Source organism: Aethina tumida, chromosome 1 (genome assembly GCF_024364675.1).
Source record: "Aethina tumida isolate Nest 87 chromosome 1, icAetTumi1.1, whole genome shotgun sequence".
Taxonomy (NCBI): domain Eukaryota; kingdom Metazoa; phylum Arthropoda; class Insecta; order Coleoptera; family Nitidulidae; genus Aethina; species Aethina tumida.
The window spans coordinates 77,901,433-77,926,488 of NC_065435.1; the positions used below are offsets into that span (position 1 = coordinate 77,901,433).

The 25,056-nt window shown below is 35.0% G+C and overlaps 5 protein-coding genes across 10 annotated transcripts; 4 read left to right on the plus strand and 1 right to left on the minus strand.

The window, feature by feature from the left end:
- The first annotated feature begins 139 nt into the window (after positions 1-139).
- Positions 140-7,646, plus strand: LOC109609434 (ubiquitin conjugation factor E4 B). Its single transcript, XM_020026098.2, has 9 exons — positions 140-378; positions 1,778-2,908; positions 2,966-3,403; positions 4,805-5,250; positions 5,309-5,542; positions 5,600-5,913; positions 5,970-6,490; positions 6,542-6,863; positions 6,916-7,646. The coding sequence occupies exons 1-9, from the start codon at positions 355-357 to the stop codon at positions 6,978-6,980; spliced, it is 3,495 nt and encodes a 1,164-aa protein (XP_019881657.2). The 5' UTR covers positions 140-354; the 3' UTR covers positions 6,981-7,646.
- A 103-nt stretch (positions 7,647-7,749) lies between these two features.
- Positions 7,750-8,250, plus strand: LOC109606306 (thioredoxin-dependent peroxide reductase, mitochondrial-like). Its single transcript, XM_049961063.1, has one exon. It carries the CDS (start codon positions 7,750-7,752, stop codon positions 8,248-8,250), a length of 501 nt encoding a protein of 166 aa, XP_049817020.1.
- Positions 8,251-8,310: 60 nt separating this feature from the next.
- LOC109608954 (tax1-binding protein 1-like) lies at positions 8,311-9,491 on the minus strand. The gene is made up of 3 exons (XM_020025522.2): positions 9,339-9,491; positions 9,090-9,288; positions 8,311-9,039 (listed from the first exon to the last, which is right to left on the minus strand). The coding sequence occupies exons 1-3, from the start codon at positions 9,372-9,374 to the stop codon at positions 8,555-8,557; spliced, it is 720 nt and encodes a 239-aa protein (XP_019881081.1). The 5' UTR covers positions 9,375-9,491; the 3' UTR covers positions 8,311-8,554.
- A 217-nt stretch (positions 9,492-9,708) lies between these two features.
- LOC109609607 (uncharacterized) lies at positions 9,709-16,138 on the plus strand. Of its 4 annotated transcripts, XM_020026323.2 has the most exons (8): positions 9,709-9,773; positions 9,836-9,987; positions 10,138-10,484; positions 12,063-12,967; positions 14,754-15,044; positions 15,098-15,382; positions 15,439-15,715; positions 15,773-16,138. In XM_020026323.2, the coding sequence occupies exons 3-8, from the start codon at positions 10,340-10,342 to the stop codon at positions 16,054-16,056; spliced, it is 2,187 nt and encodes a 728-aa protein (XP_019881882.2). In that variant the 5' UTR covers positions 9,709-9,773; positions 9,836-9,987; positions 10,138-10,339; the 3' UTR covers positions 16,057-16,138. The 4 variants fall into 4 exon arrangements, with proteins under 4 accessions (XP_019881882.2, XP_019881874.2, XP_019881865.2 ...); XM_020026315.2 differs by having other exon boundaries at positions 9,710-9,773; positions 9,836-10,044; positions 15,439-16,138; XM_020026306.2 differs by having other exon boundaries at positions 9,710-9,773; positions 15,439-16,138.
- A 1,608-nt stretch (positions 16,139-17,746) lies between these two features.
- LOC109608507 (inositol polyphosphate multikinase) lies at positions 17,747-25,017 on the plus strand. Of its 3 annotated transcripts, none has more exons than XM_020024948.2 (6): positions 17,747-17,890; positions 22,965-23,077; positions 23,325-23,550; positions 23,655-23,953; positions 24,008-24,143; positions 24,202-25,017. In XM_020024948.2, the coding sequence occupies exons 3-6, from the start codon at positions 23,349-23,351 to the stop codon at positions 24,840-24,842; spliced, it is 1,278 nt and encodes a 425-aa protein (XP_019880507.1). In that variant the 5' UTR covers positions 17,747-17,890; positions 22,965-23,077; positions 23,325-23,348; the 3' UTR covers positions 24,843-25,017. The 3 variants fall into 3 exon arrangements, with proteins under 3 accessions (XP_019880507.1, XP_049817215.1, XP_049817216.1); XM_049961258.1 differs by having other exon boundaries at positions 17,755-17,874; XM_049961259.1 differs by lacking the exon at positions 17,747-17,890 and adding an exon at positions 20,688-20,767.
- The last annotated feature ends 39 nt before the right edge of the window (positions 25,018-25,056 follow it).

A 25,056-nucleotide genomic window follows, 5' to 3' on the forward strand; every position in this document is an offset into this window, starting at 1 on the left:
CTGAAATCGCTTGAGAACGAAACGAAAATAATCAATTTTACAGGTTAGACGAGGAGAGACGATCTAGCCATCGCTCGAGTGTAAGAGAGAGGGAATTAGAGAAGCAAAATATCGAATAGTTGTGGTTGGTTGGCCGATGTGTTTAGACTGTGACGAGTTGCGCGTCAGGATGGTGAATTGCTAAAACTTCTAATGTCATTGAGAGAAACACTCAGCTGTTCGACAGGGTGACTGACTCGCACATTTGACGTCTGTATTTTAGTGTGGTGACTGTTTTTTAGGGAGACCGAAACGAAAATTACCGTCGAACGCAAACACTAAACACAACGAGAGCCACATTCGATCCAAGAAAACATGAGCGAGTTAAGTCAAGAGGAGGTGAGTTGAGTTCAGCTTTTTTTATCAAGTCATTCAACATGTTGTGCATTCTATATTCATTCTGTTAATTGCTTGTAATTGAATTATCGATTTATGAATGTCTCAATAATATAAACAAACAGTTGCCTATATATAGTTTCACGAATTCTTTGCACCAAACCGTACAAAGAAACCTGCATTTCTTTGTACCTGTACCACCAAAAAGTCGAATCTTTGTCCATGTTTTTTCATTTAAGAATTGTATGGTGTAGCTTTCACCAAGTCATTTCAACACACCTGAAGGAAGTACTGAGTGTTGTATAAATAATTACATTTGCAAGGTTCCTAATTAATATTTTCATGTAAACAATGCTTGAAATAACTGTTAATTCCATGCCTATGGTGTATTCAAATGATTGTTTAATTTTGTTTGTCTCACACTATATTTTATTATCTATGTTAGTACATGTTCTAAGCAATTAATATGAAGTAAAATGCAACAATGTTTTTATCAAAGGCTAATATTAGTTTCTCTGGTTAACGTTTATTATTTTTCCATAAAAAGTCATTTAATTCAAGAAGATTCAAGATTTTTGTTGTTAATGTTTTTGTCACCAAACATTTTTGCTTTATAAAAATAAATATCAAATGGCACCCAAATTAAATGACTTGTGACTAGATTATGTTTTCATAAAACATTTTTCACGTCAAAATTTATTGTGTTAACTGGTTATAATCAAATTATTGACCTGTTTTTGACCCTGAATCCTTTGCCAATATGAACAAACTTTATTATAGTCTATATTTTGAAAAACACAAAGAAAGTTGTTGTATATAAAAATTTCTATTTTGTTTTTTCTCATATATGTTTAATAACATATTTTTATGAAGGTTATCAAATATAATCATAATTAAATGTATAGTTTTTAAGACAAATCTCCATCGTTATGAAACAAAAAATTTGTGGCTAATCCCAAATTATACAGATAACAAAATTTACCTTTAAAACAGCTTACAGTTTTTATATTATTATTTTATTGTTTGTTATTAATATTAATTCACTATGATGATGAAGATTGAATAAAAAATAACTTGAGTACGTTTGTTATTTTATTTTGAATACTTAATGTACGAAAAATACTACAATCTATTAAAAAAAAAAACAAATAAGAAAATTGTTTTAATTATCATAAATTGTTTATATTAAATAAAAATTTCTATTTATAATTTATTTTTTATTAACGTACTTTGATGAAGATTATCTTAATTACTTATTAAATTTAATAGAAACGTACTCAAAATTTTGAACATGATATGAAGTTTTAGAAATATCAAGAGTAAATTTGTTAAAAATTTCATATTAATGAATATGTCAGCTTATTATTTTATTGTAAGTAATTAAAATAATGAAATTATTTAGATCCGTCGTCGGAGATTGGCCCGATTATACGGTGCCGGTTCTCCAGCAAGTTCGCCGTCGAGCTCGGTCTCGCCGCCCATCACCCCCATCTCTCAGTCGCCGATGGGCGGCGTTCAGATGTCGTTCGAGACGAAGGGCGGCGGTAACACCACTCCGACCGCCATGGACGAAACAGGAACGAACTGTGATAACGGCGCGTCTCAATCCGAAGGCGTGTTCAAAGAGCCAACCAAACCGATCGACATCAATATGCCGTCGTCGTCCAAGGGCAGGGAGAGACGACCGCCGCCACCGCAACGGAGCGATTCCGAGAATAGTTCCACGCACATGGAGGTCGACGAAGTGGGCAGTTGCAACGACAAGACTGGCGGTAACACTGATATCGATTCGGGATTCGAAAACATGGAGGTGGACGAAGCCGAAAATACGACGGTGAAGAAAGACGCGGCACGCCAAAGGACCACTTCATCTACTTCCGAAATGTCGGAGGAACAGCTGCGTGCTACCATCGCACGTGTTTTACATTCCACGTTCACCGACACGTCATCCGAAACTAGGCTGTACCTGCCGGAAACTGCCAAGAGTCTACAAGAGAATCCTTCGGTGCGATTGAGCGCCTTAATATCGAACACCATTCAAGAAGTGTTAGCTATTTCGACAACCGGCGTCGACCCATTTGTAAACTTAAAACCCGAAGAACCTGAATCCTCGCCATCGTTTACGGGCAGTCCCACACTCAACTCGCCATCAGTGAGTCCGGCGGGCTCCTGTCCCATACCCCTTCTAACGATGCGTCCGCCCGAATCATCCCGACCCGTCAATGTCCATCCCGCCGAACTGTCTCTCAATTTTTTGATGGAGTCGTATAATCGCGTCGCGATCGAAGAACGCAATCATCCCAAGAAATCAAGCGTCCCGCCGCTGAGCAATCTGCTGGCGGAATTGCGAATGCAGTTGGTACAGCACGCCACCTTAGTGCTGAGAGGTTACGTAGGAACGAGGGGGCGTGAATCGCCCCTCCTTCAACCCATGTTGCAACAAACTATTCCCAGAGGTTTCGTCAACGAGTTAGTATCCAGAACGTATCAAGACGAGAAAGTTTTCACCGCCGTTTTTGGGCCTGTTCTACAAGTTAGTACTGCGACAATTTATTTCATTGCTTTAATTAAAGCTTAATCTTTATTTTAGGGTTTGTTTAATATGATGCAAAAAGCGAGTGTAGTTGGTGACGAGCACCGCATTCCTCTGCAAACGCTCTTCGAATTGTCCGATATTCGCGTCGGAACACGTCCAATTTGCACCCTCATAACGAAACTGCCCCAGTTCTGTCCTGAAACAATGACACCAGCGCCTGGCAGAGAAATTACCCGCACCTCATTCCTCGGTCCATTCCTCTCCATATCCGTTTTTGCGGAGGACGAACCGAAAGTGGCCGAAAAATTTTTCTCAGGCAACTCAACTACCGACAAAAGCATTAATCAGACACTGCAACTAGAACTGGAGAATTTCCGTACTGTGCAACGGCAAATTTTCAATATGCTGGCCGTGAATACGGAAAGTAGACAGGCTAGTTTGGAGTACATTGCTCGCATACTCAAGAGCAACGAAAAACGATGCCAATTACAGGTAACTCATAAATCTGAGTGATTAAGTTTGATTTACTCTGAACTACAATATTTTAGCTCATTTGTGTATTTCTTATGTAAGATTTATTAAATTTATTTTTAGTTATATAATTATTACGTTTTCTAGAGTTTTATGCTAATAAACAATTGTTTTATCACAAATTTAATAAATTATTACTAATTCATATGCAACAAAATAAACCAGAATAAGGCATTATTGTTGGCACTGGTTAATTAAAAGAATCAAAAATAATATCTATTAAAATTACTTAAAGTAAAGTAATGAACCTGATGACTAAAAATATACAGTCGGCTGTAGAATGGCATTACCACTTTGCAAACGAAATCTTATGTGACCCGGTATCGATAAGCTCTGCCCAGTACACCAAAAAGAGGTACACAGCGGACAGGAATAGTAAATAAGGGATGAATACTAATTGCGATAACTTATAAAATTTAAATGAGGGGTCATCGAAATTTGGGAAAATATGTTTAAAATTAGATTTGTCGAACGAAATATTTACTACTAGTACTAGAGAGTAATCGTTATTTTTAATAACTATATTTAAATAAAATTAATGGAAAATTTACACACTTTACATTTTGGTGTCGTCGTAATGTTCCCATCAGTCTAGTTATAGTGTAATGAGATTGAAATATATGGTGGAACTGAATAAATTTTCCAATGAAACCTCATATAGAATTTTGATACATACATATACTTTTTCTTAGAATTTAAAGATTACAATAATATTTGGGAATAAATAGTATATACAATAATATGTTAATTTAAAAAATATCTACTTAATTTTTTGAGCCTCTGGCTGAAATATTGATTGTATTGATGTAATCCAATTATAACACTTATTTGACAAACGGTTTAAGAAATGTTTTTTTTAATATATTGTATATTATATTTTGTTTTGTTATTATAAAAATATGTCTGTAATAATAAAATTTTACATATTTCAAGTTTAGAAAAATATTATTGCTTTAACTAAAATAAATACTGATTTAGAAATGTTACAAGCGTTCTACAAATTATTGAGTTACTTTACCTTACCAGAGGTTTACTTTAAAAATACTTGTAAAAATATGTAAATTCATTGAATTTGGGATTAATTTATGGTATAGCACAGCCCACCAAGACAACGAATTTGTTGTCTCACTTGTACAAGCATATTATTGCTATTGCTCTCACAGCCGAACTCTCATATTCAGACCGCAAGCGAAACTGGATCTTAGGGTGGTAATGCCATTCTTCAGCCGACTCTACATACATATATTGCAATTCAATATTCAAAATTTTGCAAAAACAAAACCAGCTCTAAATGAAAATGTCAAGTATAAACGGTTATTGCCGTGGTGGTTTCCCAGTCTCTTATATATATTCTTGTTACAGGGCGATCAAAGAACGTTAGCAGGTGACGGTTTCATGTTAAACATGCTGAGCGTATTGCAATGGCTCTCTGTAAAGATCAAGCTCGAAAAGATGGATTTCTTCTATTGTTTCCACCCCGAAAGTCTCGTTCACATACAGGTGGACGACACCCGATTGAAATTTACGTCTACGGAAGTGGCTGCTTGGCTTGACGACGTTCACAGGACACGCAAGTTTAAGCAGCCCAACTTCAGCAGCGTATGTTGGTTCCTTACGTTGCACTGTCATCATCTCGCTCTCATTCCTGCAATGCAAAAATACCAGAGACGTTTACGCGTCATCAAAGACCTGGAGAAAATTTTGGAGGAGACGTCGTCCGCGGAGGCGCAATGGCGTAATACTCCCTTCGCTAATAGAAATAAACAGTTCATGAAGCGTTGGCGGCAGCAGCTTAAGAAACTTAATAAGTATGTTTTTATTATCATTAAAGTTCGATAAACGAATTATTTTTAAAATGTTTTGTAGGTCTAAGGCTTGTGCGGACGCTGGTCTTTTGGATGAGAATCTGATGCGCAGATCGTTGGACTTCTACGCTAGCTTAGCAGATTATTTAACGTGTTTGATGACGAACAAACGTCCGGGTCTTTTGGAAACGGGATCTATTAAGTTTCCCGTCAATCAACCGGCATCCGACGCCTTCTCTGCATTGCCCGAGTGGTATGTCGAGGACATCGCCGAGTTCTTGCTATTCGCCCTGCAGTAAGTGTTATCATTGATTCTAGTTAGCAGTACTCATTTAGTATATATTATTTTTAGGTACTTCCCAAAAATGGTGAACAAAAACTGTGACGGTCGCTTAATGACATGGCTCTTGGGAACGATCTGCTCTGCAAGTCTCGTACGTAACCCGTACTTGATCGCCAAACTTGTCGAGGTGATATTCGTAATTATGCCGGTCATTCAACCCCGTTGCAAGGACATGTTCAACATGTTCATGATGAATCCTATTTCGGAAAATCATCTCGTTAGCGCGTTAATGAAGTTCTACACGGACGTGGAGACCACAGGATCTAGTTCGGAATTCTACGATAAGTTCTCCATCAGATACCATATCAGTGTGATCATGAAAGGTAACATTGCTCACCTGTTTGATAGCCATGTTCATTACTAATTTGTTTTCTCCCAGTTTTATGGCATTCGCAAGTGCACCGGGCGGTTCTCATCAGCGAGTCCAGCTCCGGTAAGCAGTTCGTTAAGTTCATAAACATGTTAATGAACGACACCACATTCTTATTGGACGAGTCGCTCGAGTCGCTTAAACGCATTCATGAAGTGCAGGAGCTGATAAGTGACGAAGAGAAATGGGGAAAAATGCCGGCCGAACAGCAACAGTCGCGCATGCGACAACTAAGCGCCGACGAACGTCAGTGCCGTTCCTATTTAACGTTGGCCAAACAGACAGTTGAAATGTTCCAATATTTAACTAACGACATAAAGGAACCGTTCTTGCGGCCCGAACTTGTGGACAGGTTGGCCAGCATGTTGAACTTCAACTTACAGCAGTTGTGCGGCAAGAAATGCAACGATTTGAAAGTGCGCAACCCCGATAAATACGGATGGGAACCGAGGAAATTGCTGAGCCAATTAATCGACATTTATTTACATCTGGACTGCGATAAGTTCGCAGAAGCTCTTGCCAAAGATGAGGTACGTGCATATTTTAGTGTTTAATGTAAACTCACCTATTGAATATTACAGAGATCGTTCAGGAAAGAGTTGTTCGACGATGCGGCGGAACGGATAAAGCGTTTACAGATCAAGGTCGGTGCTGAACTAATTCAGTTTAAAGAATTGGCAGGGAAGGCGCACCAGTACATGGTGGCGAATCAAAAATCAGACGATTGGATGGCCGATGCGCCAGAGGAGTTCAAGGACCCACTCATGGACACATTAATGACCGATCCGGTGCTTCTGCCGAGCGGTTTAGTGATGGATCGTTCGGTGATCATGAGACATTTGTTGAACAGTAACACTGATCCGTTCAACAGGCAGCCTTTGACTGAAGATGAGCTTAAGCCTGGTAAGTTGAATACTTTGATTATTGAATGTTTGTTTGATTAGGCTTGTTTTAGTGGATGAACTCAAGGAAAGAATCAGGATATGGAAAAGCGAAAAATCGTCCAGGTCTTCTGATTAGTAAAGTAATTTTATGTGGTTCATTTTGAGAATTGTGTATTAAAGTAACTGTACTGGTTTTTATACTTTTGATAAAAATAAAAGACTCGAATCATACACAATATGTACGTTGATTACGTGAAATTTTTAACACAATATTCTCTAAGGCTGATAAATAAGGTATTAGATCTCAAGATTTTAGTTGCATTTTTCTTTATTTTGTCTGTTGATGAAATTGTAACTGCCATAAGACATTCTTTTCCGTTTGCAGCTAATCAGCTTTTATTGTTTTTAAATCTGTTGCAATGCTTTTTCTGAAGTGAACATTTTGTATGTATAATGTAATTCTATTTTTCTGGAGCAATAATTCCTACAATTAGATAAGAATTGAAGTTTATGATGAACTTAAGATTTCAATTTTCATGACAAAATGTTCACCAAAATATTTGTTGTACATAGTTTATATATTTTAGGAACAGTGAGATGTATAATAATTTAAAAATAAATTTATTACGAGTAATTTGTAACAAGTTTGGTCAGTTTACAATTGTGCAAGTTATTCCCAGAATTTAAATGTATTGAATTTTGTAAAATGATCAAACTAGTTTGAAATAAGAGATTTTTTATATGAGAATTAAATTGAGTAGATTGTAACCTTTATAGGTAAATAAAGTTTATATAAAATTTATTTGATTGTTAGATATTCCTAGACAACCAATATAATAATGTATACATTCTATTTGTCAAACTAATTTTTATGCGTCAATGTCACACGTAAAATCCAGAAAGTTATGCCCCTGATACAAATAATGCAAGAAGCCCCCCTTTTCGAATCAGAATGCGTTCTCCACGACGAAGTCACAGCAATAAACTTGGCTGACTTCAAAGGTAAATACGTCGTACTTCTGTTCTATGTTCTTGATTTTTCGCCGAAATGCACCGAGGAACTTGCACTATTCAACGACAGAATTAAAAAATTCCAAGAATTGAAAACGGAACTGCTGGCAATTTCCACCGACTCGGCTTACACGCATTTAGCTTGGACCAAAGGACCGAGAACTAATATTGAAATCGGCGCCATTGATATTAAATTAGTGACAGATTTTTCGAATGAAATTTGTTACGATTATGGTACCTTGTGTGAGAACAGTGGTACCGCTCATCGTGCGTTGTTCATCCTCGACCGTGATTTGATTGTTAGGTACATTTTATTTAATGACAGAAACGTTAAAAGGAATGTAGAGGAGGTGATAAGAATTTTAGAAGTCTTGCAAAAACATGACAATGAATAAACTTCGAACATATAATAGATGATATTATTTAAAATCTATTTATCAAAAATAAAATTAAAATATATTTAAAGACTTTACTTTTATAATAATATAGTAAATAAGGCTAATAAGAGTATATGAGTAAATCTAAAACATTCTATTATTCTATATATATATATATATATATATATATATATATATATACATACAGTGCACATAAATCACACAACAACACAACACAGAACGAATACATTTATCCAAAAAATACAAACTATAAATAGAACTTAGTCAATCTAAACTAAACATAAAATACATTATAATACAATTATTGAAATGGACAAGGTGGAATACTTTTAAGATCACCAATGTCCATATTAGCCTTTAATACTTTTTCATTCTCTCTCTGTTTTAGGTCATCTAGTTTCTTCTCAAATGACATTACATTTGCAGGATTTCCACCAAATAACTGCTCTTTAATCAGCTTCATTTCCATTTGTAAATTTTTAATACATTCTGTTTGTTTATCCATGATACTTTTCATATTACTGACTTCCTGTTGATAACTTTTCTCCTGCTGAACCACAAGTCTCAAAGCCCCAATTAACATTTGATTCTCTTGTTTTAATCGGCATATTTCCTCATCCTTGATCTTATCAATTAGTACAAGTGATTTTTTACTTTCTACAGAAGTGGTCATTGGGTTAACATTAACACTGACTTGAAAAGGTGAACTAGCACCATGCAATTCATTGTCTTTATTTATGTAACAGATTTGAAACATATCTGGCCCACTTTTAGGTAACACATTCTCTGCAAATGAAACAAATCAATTGTACATAGTTTCAAATGATGGAACTTACTTTTAAACACAACTTGACAACGTTTGTTGATGACTTTAGTGGGTACCCATTCAAAACATACATAATCTCTAACAGATGACCATCCCAGTTTGAATATCGCAATTCTGTCTCCGTCTTGTGGCACGTAATCTCCAAACTCAAAGTTAACAATCAAGTCTTCATTGCACGAATACTGATCCAAAATACTTGTAAATTCCACCTGAAAATTCACATGAGTCACGCAAAGGAATTTCTAAACATTTAACTTACGTTATGTTTCATGGAGACAAACGAATCAGAATCCATGACTTATATTTGAAGACAAAACGTCTATGACATAAAAAATAGGACAAATGCTTTAATGTTTACTTGGGAATAACAACAAAGAAATGACACATCACATAACTGACATCTATGTGTGGATATTCGGATCGAGAATTACAGAATTCTGTAAGTCGTTTCCACATGTTTTATATAAATGTAAAACATTTGAAGAAAATAGACGATAATCAAATACATTTAGAACAAAGCGTGTGCTTGTGAAGAAAAATAGCAAATTGTACAAAGAATGCGAAAACTGATTAATATCAGGCGTTTCCCAGCCGGAAATTTGAGAATAAACATCCAGCTGATGTGTGACAGTGGTGCCAACCGAAATCGACAGTCAGTCCTACGGAAATCATTTCGTTTCATCATAAACTAGAGGTAAAACTTAGATGTTTCATTTACATAAGTAAATCAGGAGTTAATCTGTAATCCATTTCCAGATTACCTTAATCGGGGGGCGTCAAATTATAATTGGTGATGGTTGTTGGGTTGGTAGCGTTGGAAAGTGTCGTCAACTCGGGCGAAATTCATCATTAGCTGTTTTTCAAAGCTGTTTTATTTTAATCGTTCGCAGCGTGAATTTCGTAATGCGGTAAGTGCGGTGTTAAAAATAATCGGCTGGGTCTAAATTTAAAACGGGTGCTGTCAGGTAACGGAGGCCCACGTAAATAATATTGTACCATCAATTGTGATTAATTAATTGTTGTTTTTTTTTCCTAAGACGCACAACGTTTCTTTGCAGGTTTCATTGCGTCGAGCTGGGTGAAAATTGCTGAGTGAAATTCCCGAGTGGAATTCCGCGCGATAATGATCGAGTGTTTAAACTAAAAATTCGATTTGGTGATTGTGCCTGGGCACAAGGGTAAATACTGGCGATTTAAAACGTTTGGTTAACTTTCAAATAACTGTCAGCTGTCACTGTTATTGCTATTGCTATTGTAAATATGTCTGATGATGGGCTCAGTGACTATTTTGAGGAACCTTCCATGGAAATTCAAATCAAAACTTTAATGGGCACATCTTTTGATATGAAGGTCTCCTCCACAGACACTATTGGCGACATCAAAAGGAAAATTTTTCGTGTTGAAGGTAAGCATGAACTCCAAAATTAATATTATGATGCAACAAATACTAATTCTTTCCAGTATTGACTAAAATCTTGTTTATTTTAATTAGTTAATCTGCTTGTTCAGCATTATATAATCATTAATGAGATTCAGATTCATACACAGTTATTTTGAATGTCCACTGTTTTTCCAATCATGTGTTTATAAATATTTTTTGGCCAATAATAAAAAGAACTTGCATAACAAATCATAACACATAGCTAAAAGGTCTTCATCAGTGCCTCTTGACAAATTTAATATTTATATAGTTTGTTGGGTGTGTTTTCAATAGATTTATCTTTGATTGTTAATTATTGGTTGTTGAACTTTCACATGTGTACATAAATAACCGTGAAATGCGACTATTAATAGAAAATAATTGGCAAAAATGTCAAGATAAATATTTATATTTTCGCTATTTGATTCTTACCTATTGTAAATATTTTACACATCAGTTTAAATAAAGTTGAAACATAAAATATTAGATTTTATTATATTATATTCAAAAATTTTGATTCAAGGCATAATTAATAATAATAACTTAATTGGTTGTTGAACTTAAAAAACAGTAAATTCCTGAATAATCTGAACTATAAATAGACCGTAAATATTCTAATAAATACTTTAGTTTTAGTGTTTATTTTTACACCGTATTTCAAGGTCGCAATTTATTACAATAAATTTTATTAATCGTTTGACAAAACAAGAAAACTAACTGCTTGGTAACAGAACATTACTGAATGCAACTATAACATTCATGTATAAATTTGTTCTGCATTGTGGCACACTTCAAGGCAACATTATCAATTTTAATTCGCCGATTAAATCACACATCTATTATAAAAGTAGCAGAAAAGATCGAAAAGAAACGTTGAAAGGTTTTTCACAATTAAACCAGTTTGCATTTACTATTTTATTTATTAATTGGCTGAGATCGTGGGAACCAATTTCGTAACGTTCATTCAGTCATTGTGCTATGAAGGAGAAACATTTCATTCATAATATTGTACACAATTTGCGTTTTGTAGCAACATAAGAATTGTCGTGGATACTGATAAGATTACCATCAAATAATTTTTAATTAAGATTTATATATGGTATAATGAGGATAATAGATTACTAGTAATAATTGTTTACAGGTGTTTTATCTGGGATTTTTAAAACGGGCGTGTCATTGTACTGGATATACAATCTTCCGTTTTTTGTACAATGTATAAAATAGTTCAGATTAGTGGTGTTTTTTGTCCATTGCATCGGAAATACGGGATAGAAGTTGAGTCACGGTTTTCAATTATGCAACGGCCGTGCCCGCATATGAAAACGATGCCGTGTCACCATAGCACGGAGATGTGAAACTTGTCTCGCTCACACACATACAAATTTAGAGGCGTACTCTTATTTTTATTTGGTTGCATCCAGTCACCACGTGATCCAACGTGTTGTTTTTCATTTTAGCTTTTTAACAAGTTCGTGCTGATAGTGTTTACAAAAAATTGTTATAAACATGTTTACCATATATAATGAGCAAAGATCTCTTCTACAAGGTTTGGATTCGTTGCAGGAATACCGATCTACCAACAGAACCTGATCTTCCAATCGAAGGAGCTGAAAGACACGTTCCGCATCTGTGACGCCGGCATCCGCAACGGCTCAACGATCTCTCTGGTGGTGTCGATGCGCGGCGGTCCGATCTCGACTCGTCGCTTGTCCGTCGCCTGCGATCACCATCTCGTTCTTAAAGAACTGAAGGAGTTATTGGAGAGCACCCGCGAAGAGCTCGGCGAGAAACTGTCGCCGGGTTCGAAAGTTTCTGTGCTCGTATTCAAGGAGGGCGACATAATCAATTTGCTGCGCGTGATCGAGAACGAGGACGGTTCGTACAGTCCGTACAGTGAAAAACCAATCTCACCGCCGGCTAAGAGACATCGTCACTACCATCATCATAGGCACCACCATCACTCCAAGGATCACAACCATCATCACCATCATCAACAGTCGCAGCCGTGCTCGAGCGGGATTCGGTCCAGGGTCAGTGGCGTCTTCGATCGGCTGGCCGAGGATGAAACGATGTCGAATAAGATCGACAGTCTCCGCAAGAAAATGGAAGAGCTGAACCTTAAGAAGCAAATGCGAACAGCTAAACCGGCTAAATCTGCGACCACAAACGATGATCAGACCCCTTCCAAAAGCAATCCTAAATCCGACACTAATTCCTCCTCATCCACAGTCACAACCGGATTAAAAGAAGCTGAAAAGGAACAAAAGGATGTGGACGAACTCGAGGCGATCATGTTCGGCGAGATTGCCGCCGTCGACCTCTCGCAAGCGAACAAGAAGTTTAAATTCTTGAACGAGTGCGCCGCTAAAATGTTGGACGACGTCGATCTGACCATATTCGAGAAGAGTTTTGAGGAGGACGTCTCTGAAACCGAGGAGATCGCTCTCAAAGATAAACATAGGACAAAGGTATTACATGAACATGATGTATCGAAAATATCGATGTTACATACTTTAAGGCTATGTAGTATGGTCTAAAATATGAAGAAAGATTTTAATGATTGTAGGTCCGCAAATACGTGATTTCGGAGCTTCCTAAGATTATTACATTGACATTGTACTCTACATACTTTTCTCACCATTACAAAGCAAGTTTTAAGGGGCTGTATTATCATCCAAAATATGTATAAAAGCTGGCATATTGATAGATTTTGGAGATACTGAGGGCTATTTATTTCTGTCATCTAGTGTATTTTTACTGCCAATCTTTTTCTTAATATTTTAATCCATACTACACTTCTTTAATGTTTGTAACACTTTTTTTAACATCCTGTCTATATGAAATTGGCCACCTAAAATCAGAAGTCACAATTTTAGCTAATTGCCACTTTTGATAGTTTCTAATGAAAAAAAATGTTTCCCATATTCTGATACACAGTAAGTAATTTTTCGGAAGATATCACGGGATCAAATACACCGCGCGTTTTTTGAAATGGATAATTTGAATCTATTTTAAAAATCAGAATATCAATGCGTTATATTGCAACAAATATATTACCAAAATAAGTTTTGATTATAAATTCGTTTTTGAAGACGGTCCCATACGTGTTCAATTGGATTGTAGTCAGGTGAACGCGAGGGCCAATGCATCCGAATAATGCCGTGATTTTGCAACGCCAAATTATAATCCTCGCACAGTGAGGTCGTGCATAGTTATCTAGAACAACCAAATTTGGTTCAGTTTCTTGACCAAATGAAATAATAATTGGTTAATGGTCTAGTCATGATATAAGCATTCATAGTTTCTCGGTTTAATATGAGCAACTTCCTGTGAATCTAAAGAAATTATACCCCACATCACCTTCAAAAGAAACAGTTTAAGCCGTGTTTTGCTCAAGATATGTCTCACCCCATTCATTCCTTCTTCAAATACTGATATCCGAGTGATATATAATTTGTACCTAGACTTTTCTGGAAACAAGACCAGCTTCATTCAACCTTTCCCTGATAATCTTACTATATGATATCAACGTCGACACGAAGCCTAGATACAGTGAATATTTGATTTTGTCCAGCAGAAATAATAAGGAAACGGTCCTGTCTTCTGCTCGTAACTCGCTGTCGACCACCACCAATTTGTCGATAACGATTCTTCGACTTATTACGCTTTATCAGACATTATACATTTGAGCTAGCTATTTTAAATGTGCAATTATAGCAGCAAAATCTTCACCACAAAATGCATTTTTTGGAAATAAAAATTGAAATAAAAATTTTACAAGAAATAAATGTTGTTTATTTTTGTCTGTTAACATATAATATATATGGAGTTGCAAATATTTAAATAATATCTAGAAAATTATCCACTTCTAAAGACGTAGAAGCAATGTATTTCAAGTCTGCCACTTAAAATGAAAAGTCATTTTTTAAGCCAGATTGTGGTACATTTTGTCCCAAAAAACAATGAAAAGTTGATGCATCAATGAGTTTAATAAGTTGTATACAATTACGATATTTTCAAAATATTCATTCGATTTACTTCAATTTTTTAAATGATAATTAGTGAAAATGTGGAGTACATTCGATGAAAAAATAGGCATGTTGACTAACTTCATGTAATATTATTACTGTCTACATAATATAATATTATATTATTATGATCGCTAAAAATCACGTAGGTTTAAAAAAATCATATTTTTACAAGTTATAAAATGCTTGTTAAATTGGATATGTATAATTTATATGTAAATTTTAGGCACGGCTCGCGAAACAGCCGTTAAAAAAATCATTGTACAGCGAGAGCGGCGGCGAGTTGTCGCATTCTCGCCAAAACTACGCACGCATCCACAAGAAAACCAAGGAACTACGATTGGGCGGCGTAGGTGATGGTCGTACGCGCGAACGCAGACCAACAACCCCTCCACTTAGCCTAGACGCCACCGCTAAACCGTTCGAACCTCAACCTTCCCTGACATTGCCAACGGACGAGAAGACCCTCGAAGAAGGTGACGAAATGAAATTACCACCCTTTGGGGAATCTCTAACTGTAAGTTAAATAAATTTGCAACAGTATGATGAATGAAAATCTATTAAAAACAGGTGTCGGCAAGGAATAGGGTACATTTAACTAGACTTGTGCTGTCCGATGGCGTTGAACGTCCGAAAAGCAGCCCAGATAGTATAGAATTGGAGGAGAATGCACAGGATTTGTGGGAGATACACGAACCGGCGACCGAACGGTTGAAGCATAGCGCCACATGCAAAGTGGGTGGACTTTTGAAGCAGCGTCGTCAGAGCGTCGACTACGGTTTCACCGAAGGTTTGGACAATCCCACCAACGTTAACAACGGTATTGATTATTGCAAAAACTCGTCTGACTTTGAGGTAACGTTCCATTCATTTAATTGAACAATCAGTTGATTAATAATGTGGTGGTTTAGGTATGCTCCGGATACAACTATCACATGCCGCCGTTCGTGTCGTCGCCGAGCGCGATACCGCCTCAGTACGCGCCCAAGGATCAAGGTCTATGCGACTACTACTTCAGCAGTAACCGGTCACCTTTGTACGGCAGGAAGAGTAAAACGACATCTGGTGGACAGGAGGATGTGCACCACGTGCCTGGTGGTCCCCTGCCCGAGCTTAACAACGACAAGTTCAACTTTTTGGGCGAGTGTAGCAGCATCCAGCGACTGAAAAACGACGAGTTCAGTGACAGTTTGTTTTCCGCGTGCGACGATATCGACATTGGTCTGTACGGTTATTATAATTTAGGGTGCACGACGGAGACAGCCGGTGACAAGCCGACGCAAGAGCAGAAGGACGAGAAGGAGGCCGTCAAGCTACCGCCAGTCGTCAAAAAGAAATCTCGTTGCGGCGAGTGCAACAAGAAATTGAACATAACGAACATATATAATTGCCGTTGTGGTAAGATATTCTGTTCGCAACACCGGTACTCGGAGGTGCATCGGTGCAGCTACGATTACAAAATGGAAGGTAAGAAGATCCTGGAGCAGCAGAACCCACGCGTCACCGCGGAAAAGGTCTCTAGGATATAAAATGGAAAAAGCAGTGCCTAACTATTGTATAATTTTCAACTAATGCTGTATGTCGATAAAATATATTTATATTTACACTGTCTATATTGTGCTTACTGTTGCAAGGAGTCAGGTGTATTGTTTTATTTGGTAATTTAGGTTGTTAAATTCAGGTAACTGTAGATTACACATTTCTTAGTGCTTCCTAATAATTAAATTTTAGTGATACCATTGATTTTTTTATTAAATTAGGCGATGCAGGACAATCCCTTATATTTAATACAATTTTCCATCGCTCTTGATTTAATTTTTGCTTTATTATGACGCTATATGGATTTTGTTGTTATTATTATTATTATATGAAGACAATAATCGTTTTTATTCGACGCCTATTATTTTTTACATTTTACTTGACTGAATCTCATGAGCCTAAATGTTTTGAATTTTAAGAAGCTGTTTTGGCTGTTAACTGTGATTTTATACACATGTAAGATTTATTATATTCACCGTTGTTTATTTTAATATTTCGGAGTATTAACGCAAACTTTTTCTTGCGATAACTCTCCGAAAATAATATTTATTTGCAGTTACTTGAATTGTTTTTTTTGTATGATATAAATTTTAATACCCATATTGGGAATGTATATTAATTAATTTTTTAACTCAATTATATTAAATATTTTTTGATTGTTCAGTATCTGACTAATTTTTGGTGAATGATCATTATCAGTTAGTTTATTTTATACTGTTCAAATGTTCCTAATGTAAAAGTAATGTTTGAACCGTCCCATAAAAATGTGTATAACTTTGCAAAAAATACAAAAAAAATTACTATGTGATTAGACTGTGTTAATAATTATAAACTGTGTATATATATATTTTAAAAATATAACCTCCTCTCCAAAAATATTGTGTTTTATTATAAAATCTTATTTAATAACCAGTTTTGAAATAAAGTTTTATTTTCATATTTAATTTTAGTGGTGAACTGATCTGTTGTCAAAAATATACGTTAATTGTGTCCATCTCTAGTGTTTTAAAATAAATGTTTCTATTGTTATACAACGATAGAAAAGTAGCGAAATCCAAAACTATAAAGACATAAATTTTTTGAAGTAAAAATTTACTTAAACTTGTAATTATGTTGGTGTTTAGTTTTTTCATTGTTTCTTTCGCACTGCCTAATGATTTTTTAGAATTCCATTAATGCTAACGCCAGAGCATTAACGTGCTAAATAATTTGACCAGTTTTATCATCAATGAAGTGTTAAGCTATTAAAAGCTCTAATCACACTTATATAATTTCAGCAAACAAAGACTATTTTTTGATTTCTCATTGAAATGTTTTACGACTTATTTCTTTATTTTACAAAATAACGATACAATTAATTATTGTTTCGAAGTTTTTGCCATTTACACAAAATTACATTGTGGCAAAATGAAATGCACCTGTTTAGCCACATTTCGAGTGTCATTTTCACACTCACACTCTGACTCAAACGTTTCGACGGCAAGGAATTCGATCAGATTTCAATATTATTCATTGTATTTTATTGTTTTGAATTTGTTTGTTTATATATGTAGTGCAATTTTGAGAGTCCGAGCATATTTTCTTTTAAAATTCATGTGTCACGAACGAAATGCGACACATGCGCATCGAACAGCCAGAAATCCGATAAAACCAACGTAGCAACGTCGGAGACGCGTTGTTGCCGTGGGAACGAGTGTTGTGCGTGTCCGGCTGTTACATTCACGTTTTCATCCGGTGGTTGGAAGATGAAAAATTTTAGGTGGTTCCAAAGCGGTTCCGACTACAAAACCTTTCACGAGTGCTTCGAGGTACAATAGTGAATCGGTCAGTATTTAAACAATTCATGGTTTTTATTGTTTTGACTGGCGGTCAGCTGTTTGAATAAAATTCGATTCGAAACATGAATGGGACCGTTAAATCCGCTCGGGGTTATTTAAAATACACTGAATCACTGTGTGGGTATTTTTAGGTACGATAACTGATATTTTACACATGTCATCAATTTAGCATTTAACGATTAATAATTTATTTATAAGGCGATCTTCGATGGTCACACGAATCAATTTTATTTGAACAAAGGTTGTTTTCTTTTGGTAGTTTTTGTAATTCATTGGGATACAGGTTTTTGTTTCGTTCTGGAAGAAGCTACTAATATGAAGAGAAAGTCTGGGATGTTAAGTAATTTCTTTGCTTTCAATGTCACTTTCTTTAAATGTTTGTTTATTATTAAATCTTCAATTAAAATTAATTATTATTATTATTATTATTAATTATGTTTAAGTGCATTTAACTCATGCACATTATTATATTTTTAATTAATGTGTCAAAAGTAAAGAACTATTCAATTTTAAATATACTTTTGAAATTTTCAAAGTCCACATTTCTATTATATGATGTGTAACAAAAACGTTTTAACTTAATTGATGCAACTTTTTAAATGTTAATTTTCTGATGTGTCTAATGATTATTATATCTAAGTTACCTAAGTGTTACTCCAATTAATCGTCCTTAAGGTTGTCCCCGATTATGCGGGCTTAAGCTTTACTTAGTGACAAGTAATGGTAACTGTTTTTAATACAAGCCATTCCTATATTTATAATTCAATGCCAAAATTAAATAATTTTAAAATTAATAAGAAGAAATGTCAATTTTATCAAATTATTTTCCTTGATTACTTATATTTTTTAATTAATTCTCTAAATTAATTAAAAAATTTTCTAATTAATAAAAATATATTAATATTTTTTTAAATGCACATTTTTATAATTATTTGATGTGTAACAAAAAACGATTAAATTAAAATATTATGCTTTTAGCAAATTATTATTGAATATAATCATTATTTCAATTTTCAAAAATATTTCTAAATACCTAACATTCAATCGTAGTCTATTAATCCCAGGAAATTTACATATAACCAGTTAATTTTCAACTGATATTTAATTGGTATTTTCACTAGTAATCAACAACACCGTTGTGACTCATTTAATTAATCTAAACGAGCTTCAAAATGCAATCGACCCGAATCTAATTACAAAAGTACATGTTTGCACACACGGACAAATTGTTAAAAATAAATTTTACCTTCGGCCCTGGCACGACCCCAAAAAATCATTTTGTCACATGGAAAAAAAAAATTCTTTGTTGTGTTAACGAGAAAATACTGGATTTCGAACGTTTTAATTTGATTAAGATACCAGAAATCGATTTGAAATGTTTGTGTGACAGCGAAACGCGTGTTCCGTTGAAGGCCGCAAATATTTAGGCAATAAACCTCCCCCGCAAACAACATACATATTTTTTAAGTAATTAAAAGTTCTTTCATTTGTCTAATATTCTTCTAAAACGTACTTGAAATTTACACTATTTTTAAAAGTTAATTGCCTACAGAAATAAAAATACATTGCAATGACACAATTCGATAGTGATTCGAAAATGTCTTCGTCGCTAATTATAATTGCCACGACAAATATTTATTTTATTACCGTCTGTTTGTGATGGTAATTAAATGTGTTTGCCCACTATCAAATTGACATTTTTCGTGGCAATCTCCTGTGCTTACTGTCTCCGGTCCATGCTAATGTTGACCGTGTACTTGACTTACTTGAATATCGAGTTCGGTCATTAGTTTACGTCAGTCTTTGCTACTTTTTCGGTATTTTATATAATACTTCTTAGAAGTGCAGTTTTATGGAATGGATTGTTTGATTTTTGTGTCAATCGTCAGAAAGGAGTTGCAAATTGGAAAAACACACAACCTGTTTTAATGCTGACTGATTTTAATTATCATGTTATCACAAGAAATAAACCACAATGAGTATCTCAAACCACTCGATTATCATTATTACATTTTCGGGTAAGACAAAATTAACTTTGGGTGAAAAAAACATCGGGATAATTACATAAATAACAAAGGCTTCCTTGGCATAACTATCGGGTTTTGATGCTTGCGTCACGATTTCACTTTACAGAAGTATGTCGATTGAATGGGGTGCACCTTGAACAGGAAAATGTTAACAACGATTTGTTCTAACGTTTCGTAATCTTTCGCCATTCATTTCCAACATGTTTATCGAATTTCAAATAAAAAGAGTACAATTTTATCCAGTTTTATTAAAACATATTTTGCTCTGCTATTCATATTTCAGTTTGTGGCTTGTCAATCGTCTGTCTTAAATATTTACGTTGGCTAGAAATGGATCAGAAAAAATTGGGCCACATAAACATTAAAATTAAATCTGATGGGATGTCGAACTCTGGAAGGATTCGGATTGCACCAGCTAGATCAAAGAATTTTTTTGCTTTGGAAGTTTACAGAATGTTGGAGTTAAAATAATACGTTGAACTTGTCCAACTGTTTAATATACACGCTCATATTTTATTAAGTTATTTTCGTATTTCTGTTTCGTACTTTTTTAACAATTTTTAAATCACGCAATAAAATTATGCTGACTTAATCTTTTATATCAGTCGAATGATTACTTATCTCATCGTATTTTTCCTCATATTTTAAAAGATAAATGCTGCTTGTTTCCATATTCTAGTATTATAAATTTTTGTAATTGTGAATGTTATTTTAATATTGTTGCTTTGGATTATGTCCAAAGTGGCGGTCATTTTATCCACCGCACCGCAACACTTCGCTTCTTTTTTATTGTACCCGTACAAAAATACTGAACGTTGACGAAAATAAACCGAACCGTGAGTCCAATAAAAACCGCTTTGTCTTATCTTTGCACTTTTTATCTATTTATATCACTTAATCGCTTCATAATCGTTCAAATCGAAACAATGGTAACGGACATTTCTATCACTTTCGCGAAATAATCGCCCACAGGCTTTTGGCATTGACGTTAGTCAACAAATTTCAGAAATCAACCTTTTATTGAACGGCTCACACGTGTAAAACATTTCTTTTTATGTGAATTCCCGTTGCCACGTTCGAATTGGATAATGGAAATCGATTGGAAATCCCTTTGAAACGGTTAATTCTGTCCTGAGTAACAGTCTAAAAATACGTCGATAATGCGGTTTATCGATTATTAAGTAATTCTGTTGGCACAGAAATGCACCAACAATGAGTTATGAAAGTAAACGTTTAAGTTTCAAATCCCGAATAATAAGATTCAGTCGTAAAACATTAACGGGAATACCTATGTCTCCCGTGATTTTTTCGATGACTCGTGTTCTGAAAGTTAATTGATTTAATTGGGAAATCCTGAGTTTTAATAGTTTTATTAACTAATGACATTATACATATTACAAAGTGTAATTCATTAATTACATTTCATTATGTCTGTTCTAATCATATTGTCATTCCGTGTTTGAATTATCGAAGGACAAGGTAAATGCAACTGCAATCGTTTTATGTCATCATACTCTTTCTCTTTCCTGTTTCACTTTCTTTTACTATTATTGTTTTACCTAATTTATTTATGCTCATGAACTGATACTTTCTGTTAATTAATTTCTACTTGAACAAACAATTTTTATCTGTTAGGAAATGATAAAATATACATTGCTCACTGTAAGGACATTTGGATATGTGATAATTATTAGAAATTAAATTCATCAAAAATTATTTCTTGTACAAACAATTTTTAATATTATTTTTAATATTTCAAGTAGGACATGATAAAATCATGTGGTAACAGCTTTTCATTACATTGTTCTTTGTTTATATCAATTAGTTTTCATTCTTACATACAATTCTTCATATTATTTTTAAAATGTCTAAATATTTTTAAAAAATCCAAAAATATACTTTTTGATATATCGTAATATTTAGATATAATTATCAGAAATGAACTTTTATTCATTAGTTTTTTATGGTACAAATAATTTTTCGTACTATTTTTAATATATCATTTAAGTAATGATGAAATATAGTTCTTGTTGTATTTTTTTTTAGTTATTAAAAAAAGTTTTCATTACATTGTTCTTTGCCAGAAATAATTTTCGTTTTTACTGTTTATTCATGTTATTTATTACATAGTTCTTGTTACTTGTTACTGTTTTTTAGTTTCTACACAATGTTTCATTACATTGTTCTCCGGCTGGCATAATTTTAGATATAATTATTAGAAATTGACTTTCCCGTCGTATCAGCGGAATTCCTGATTCATAATTATTATTAATTTTCTGTGAAACGGCGTGTCTGGTCAAGTCTCCAATTTGTTTATTTACCATCCGATCATCCCGTAACAACAAACATATCCGTGAGTCACAGCGGCGAAAAGGTCACTGCAACATTTACCACCGATGTCCTTGCATTCGTCGGCTTCCTTTTAGCGTGAAAGAGGTGCAGCGCTTGCATAACACCCGAACCAGTTTTCGTCCATCTATTTTCTCCCCATTGTACGTTCGCCGCGTCGTGACGCAAGGCGTCGTTAATCGGCCACGGTCGCAAATTAATGCGAAATGGGTTATGGACGTTTTGTTAAAATTAAAAACAACAATCGACAGTTCGTTTTAAATAGTTGGCAACTAATATTACATACGTGTTTAAAATAAATTAGATATTGTTTTTTAATTAAGATACGGATTTGTCGTATAATTTTATTGGGGTGTTTGTCGCAAATGTTGATCAACAACTCGTACGTACGTTGTTACGGTGCGTCGTATAAACAATGCGCGTAAAACTTTGACCTAAATCGTCACGAATTCGCCTGTAAAACCCATTATCAATTAGTTAATGTTGAATTAATCTTGTTATCTCTGGTTCGAGCGCTTTGAAATGCACTTTTTTAAATATGTTTATAATACTTAATTACAATATAACAAACGATTTAGATAAATATTGTATTAATGTTTTAATAACAATTAGCCAAGAGATTAGACGTAAAAAATTGTTTATATTAACGATCGATTTTTGCTCTTATCAGTGGTTTTATTACAGATAATCGCACCGTCTCGGGCAGATCCACATATTCGCTGAAGAGGTGAACGCGAAACGGAAACTAATTGTATTGTTGACTTGCTGGAGGGAACAAGTAAAAATACAAGACGAAGGTGAGAGGGAAAGAACGAAAATATCGTCTTCCTATGTCAAATAGTTGTCCAATAAGTTCAATTATTTGTACATACCATATATACAATCATAATATTTGAATTTTTCTATTAAATCTCCTCGTCATAAAAATGTATCATTAATAATACTTTCTGTTTATGTTATGCATTTTCAAACAGTTTATTTCTTGCTATTTTATAAAATTCTATAATCTGGTCTCGACCAAGTGAAAAGACTTGAGATTTTCAGTCGTCCATAAACAAAGAGATCACCATGGGAAAGGCTGACGTGGCTGCCATGCCCTTACATCACAACCAAAACGGCGGCCTCCACTTCTACGGACCTCAGGGATGCAAGCCACTGTTTAGACAGTCTCCACCGCCAGAGGCGAACGGAGCCGACCTGGACCTGCCGCAGGGCATGGAACTACTCGATAACCAAGTGGCCGGTCATATGAACGATGGCAAATCCGTGGGTGAGTTGTAAATTTAAATAAATAATTGGCCGGCGGTTTAAATGATTGATTTGTGGCGGATTAGCATCGACAGGTGTCGAGATAACATCCCGTTTCATTTGTAGGAATGATCAGGCACGGAGGAACGGTGCTGAAACCAGCATTCAAAAAGGAATGTCACGATAGGGAGGAATATTTCTATAAGGAGCTGAAGGACACGGTGGACCGAACACTAATCCCACTTAGAGATTTGGTTCCGAAATTCCATGGCACGGCTGAGGTAACGGTCAATGGACGCTCGCTTTCGTGCTTGATACTTGAAGATCTCACCAAGGATTACAAGGAACCATGTATCATGGACATCAAGATCGGCAAAAGAACTTGGGACCCCAACGCCAATTACCAGAAGATACTCAATGAAAAGGTTCGTTATTATAATAATTATTATTAAATGAAGCTATTACTGATTTGTTTGTAGATGAAATATGCTGATTGTAAAAGAGACTTGGGATTTTGCATACCCGGCTTCCAAGTGTACAAGGTCTACAACAACGAACTGATTAAATACGGCAAAGATTACGGAAAAAAACTTGATAAGGATTCCGCTGTTGATGGTAAAATACTCTTAAATATAAGGCAAGTTACAAATATGAATTTATATTTTGTTTATAGCGATCAAGTTGTTTTTGAACGCAGACAGAGGTTTCTGCAGAAGCTTGATAGTACAAATACTGGCGTCACTGTGGCGCATCCAACATTGGGCACGCAACCAACGAAGACTAAGACTGTACTCCTCATCGATTCTTCTGGTTTACGACGCCCGACGATTGAGAGAATGCATCAAAAAAAACCTAAAGTCAACCTTTAAACTGCAACGGAAAAACAGTCTGTACCGTCCAATGAGTCTTGCAGTTTTGAACAACGGCATGGAACGAATACAAACCGGTTTTAGTGGACAACTAACGCAAGACGGTCCGATCCTCAGATCACCTACATCACCAAAAATCGTCGATTTTGAAGTGCCCAATCCGGTAAATAACAACAACACGTGGCAAAAGTCGATCAGGCATTTAAAGAGGACACATTCCTTCCAAAACAACTACGACAAAGATGTGCAGAACAAAAAGCAAGATTACACGTATATGCTGGACGAGTTGTGCAGCGATCACAAGTCGGAATGCTGGGCCACGGTGAAGATGATCGATTTTTCGCACGTTTTTTCAGCAGAAAATTGCGATATTGATCGTAATTATTTGGACGGTGTAGATAATCTTGTTGCGATCTTCGAAGATTTCCTTATTGAGAGTGAATAAAATTCAATTTATTGGCTGTGTTAAGTGTTATAGAATTTATTTTAGATTGATTTTTAATCACTCCATTCTTTACTGTACGCTTTAATTTTCTGCTCTCTCCGAGAGGATGGTTTCCGTCAGTATTTAAATTTTTAAAGAATTGTAACATTTGGATACTTTAATAAATGTATTTCATATCACAAGGCTTTTAATGACCTCGGATAACAGTTTCGTT

Coding starts and splice junctions, on each gene's coding strand:
- LOC109608954 (XM_020025522.2), bottom strand. CDS start 9,374: ATGGATTCTGATTCGTTTGTCTCCATGAAACATAAC. Junction 9,289..9,338: donor TTGTCTCCATGAAACATAAC/GTAAGTTAAATG, acceptor GTGAATTTTCAG/GTGGAATTTACAAGTATTTT. Junction 9,040..9,089: donor TTGTCAAGTTGTGTTTAAAA/GTAAGTTCCATC, acceptor TTTCATTTGCAG/AGAATGTGTTACCTAAAAGT.
- LOC109609434 (XM_020026098.2), top strand. CDS start 355: ATGAGCGAGTTAAGTCAAGAGGAG. Junction 2,909..2,965: donor TTTTTGGGCCTGTTCTACAA/GTTAGTACTGCG, acceptor TCTTTATTTTAG/GGTTTGTTTAATATGATGCA. Junction 5,251..5,308: donor CAGCTTAAGAAACTTAATAA/GTATGTTTTTAT, acceptor AATGTTTTGTAG/GTCTAAGGCTTGTGCGGACG.
- LOC109608507 (XM_020024948.2), top strand. CDS start 23,349: ATGGGAAAGGCTGACGTGGCTGCCATGCCCTTACATCACAACCAAAAC. Junction 23,551..23,654: donor GAACGATGGCAAATCCGTGG/GTGAGTTGTAAA, acceptor TTTCATTTGTAG/GAATGATCAGGCACGGAGGA. Junction 23,954..24,007: donor AGAAGATACTCAATGAAAAG/GTTCGTTATTAT, acceptor ATTTGTTTGTAG/ATGAAATATGCTGATTGTAA.
- LOC109606306 (XM_049961063.1), top strand. CDS start 7,750: ATGCCCCTGATACAAATAATGCAAGAAGCCCCCCTTTTCGAATCAGAA.
- LOC109609607 (XM_020026315.2), top strand. CDS start 10,340: ATGTCTGATGATGGGCTCAGTGACTATTTTGAGGAACCTTCCATGGAA. Junction 12,968..14,753: donor AAGATAAACATAGGACAAAG/GTATTACATGAA, acceptor TGTAAATTTTAG/GCACGGCTCGCGAAACAGCC. Junction 15,045..15,097: donor CCTTTGGGGAATCTCTAACT/GTAAGTTAAATA, acceptor TATTAAAAACAG/GTGTCGGCAAGGAATAGGGT.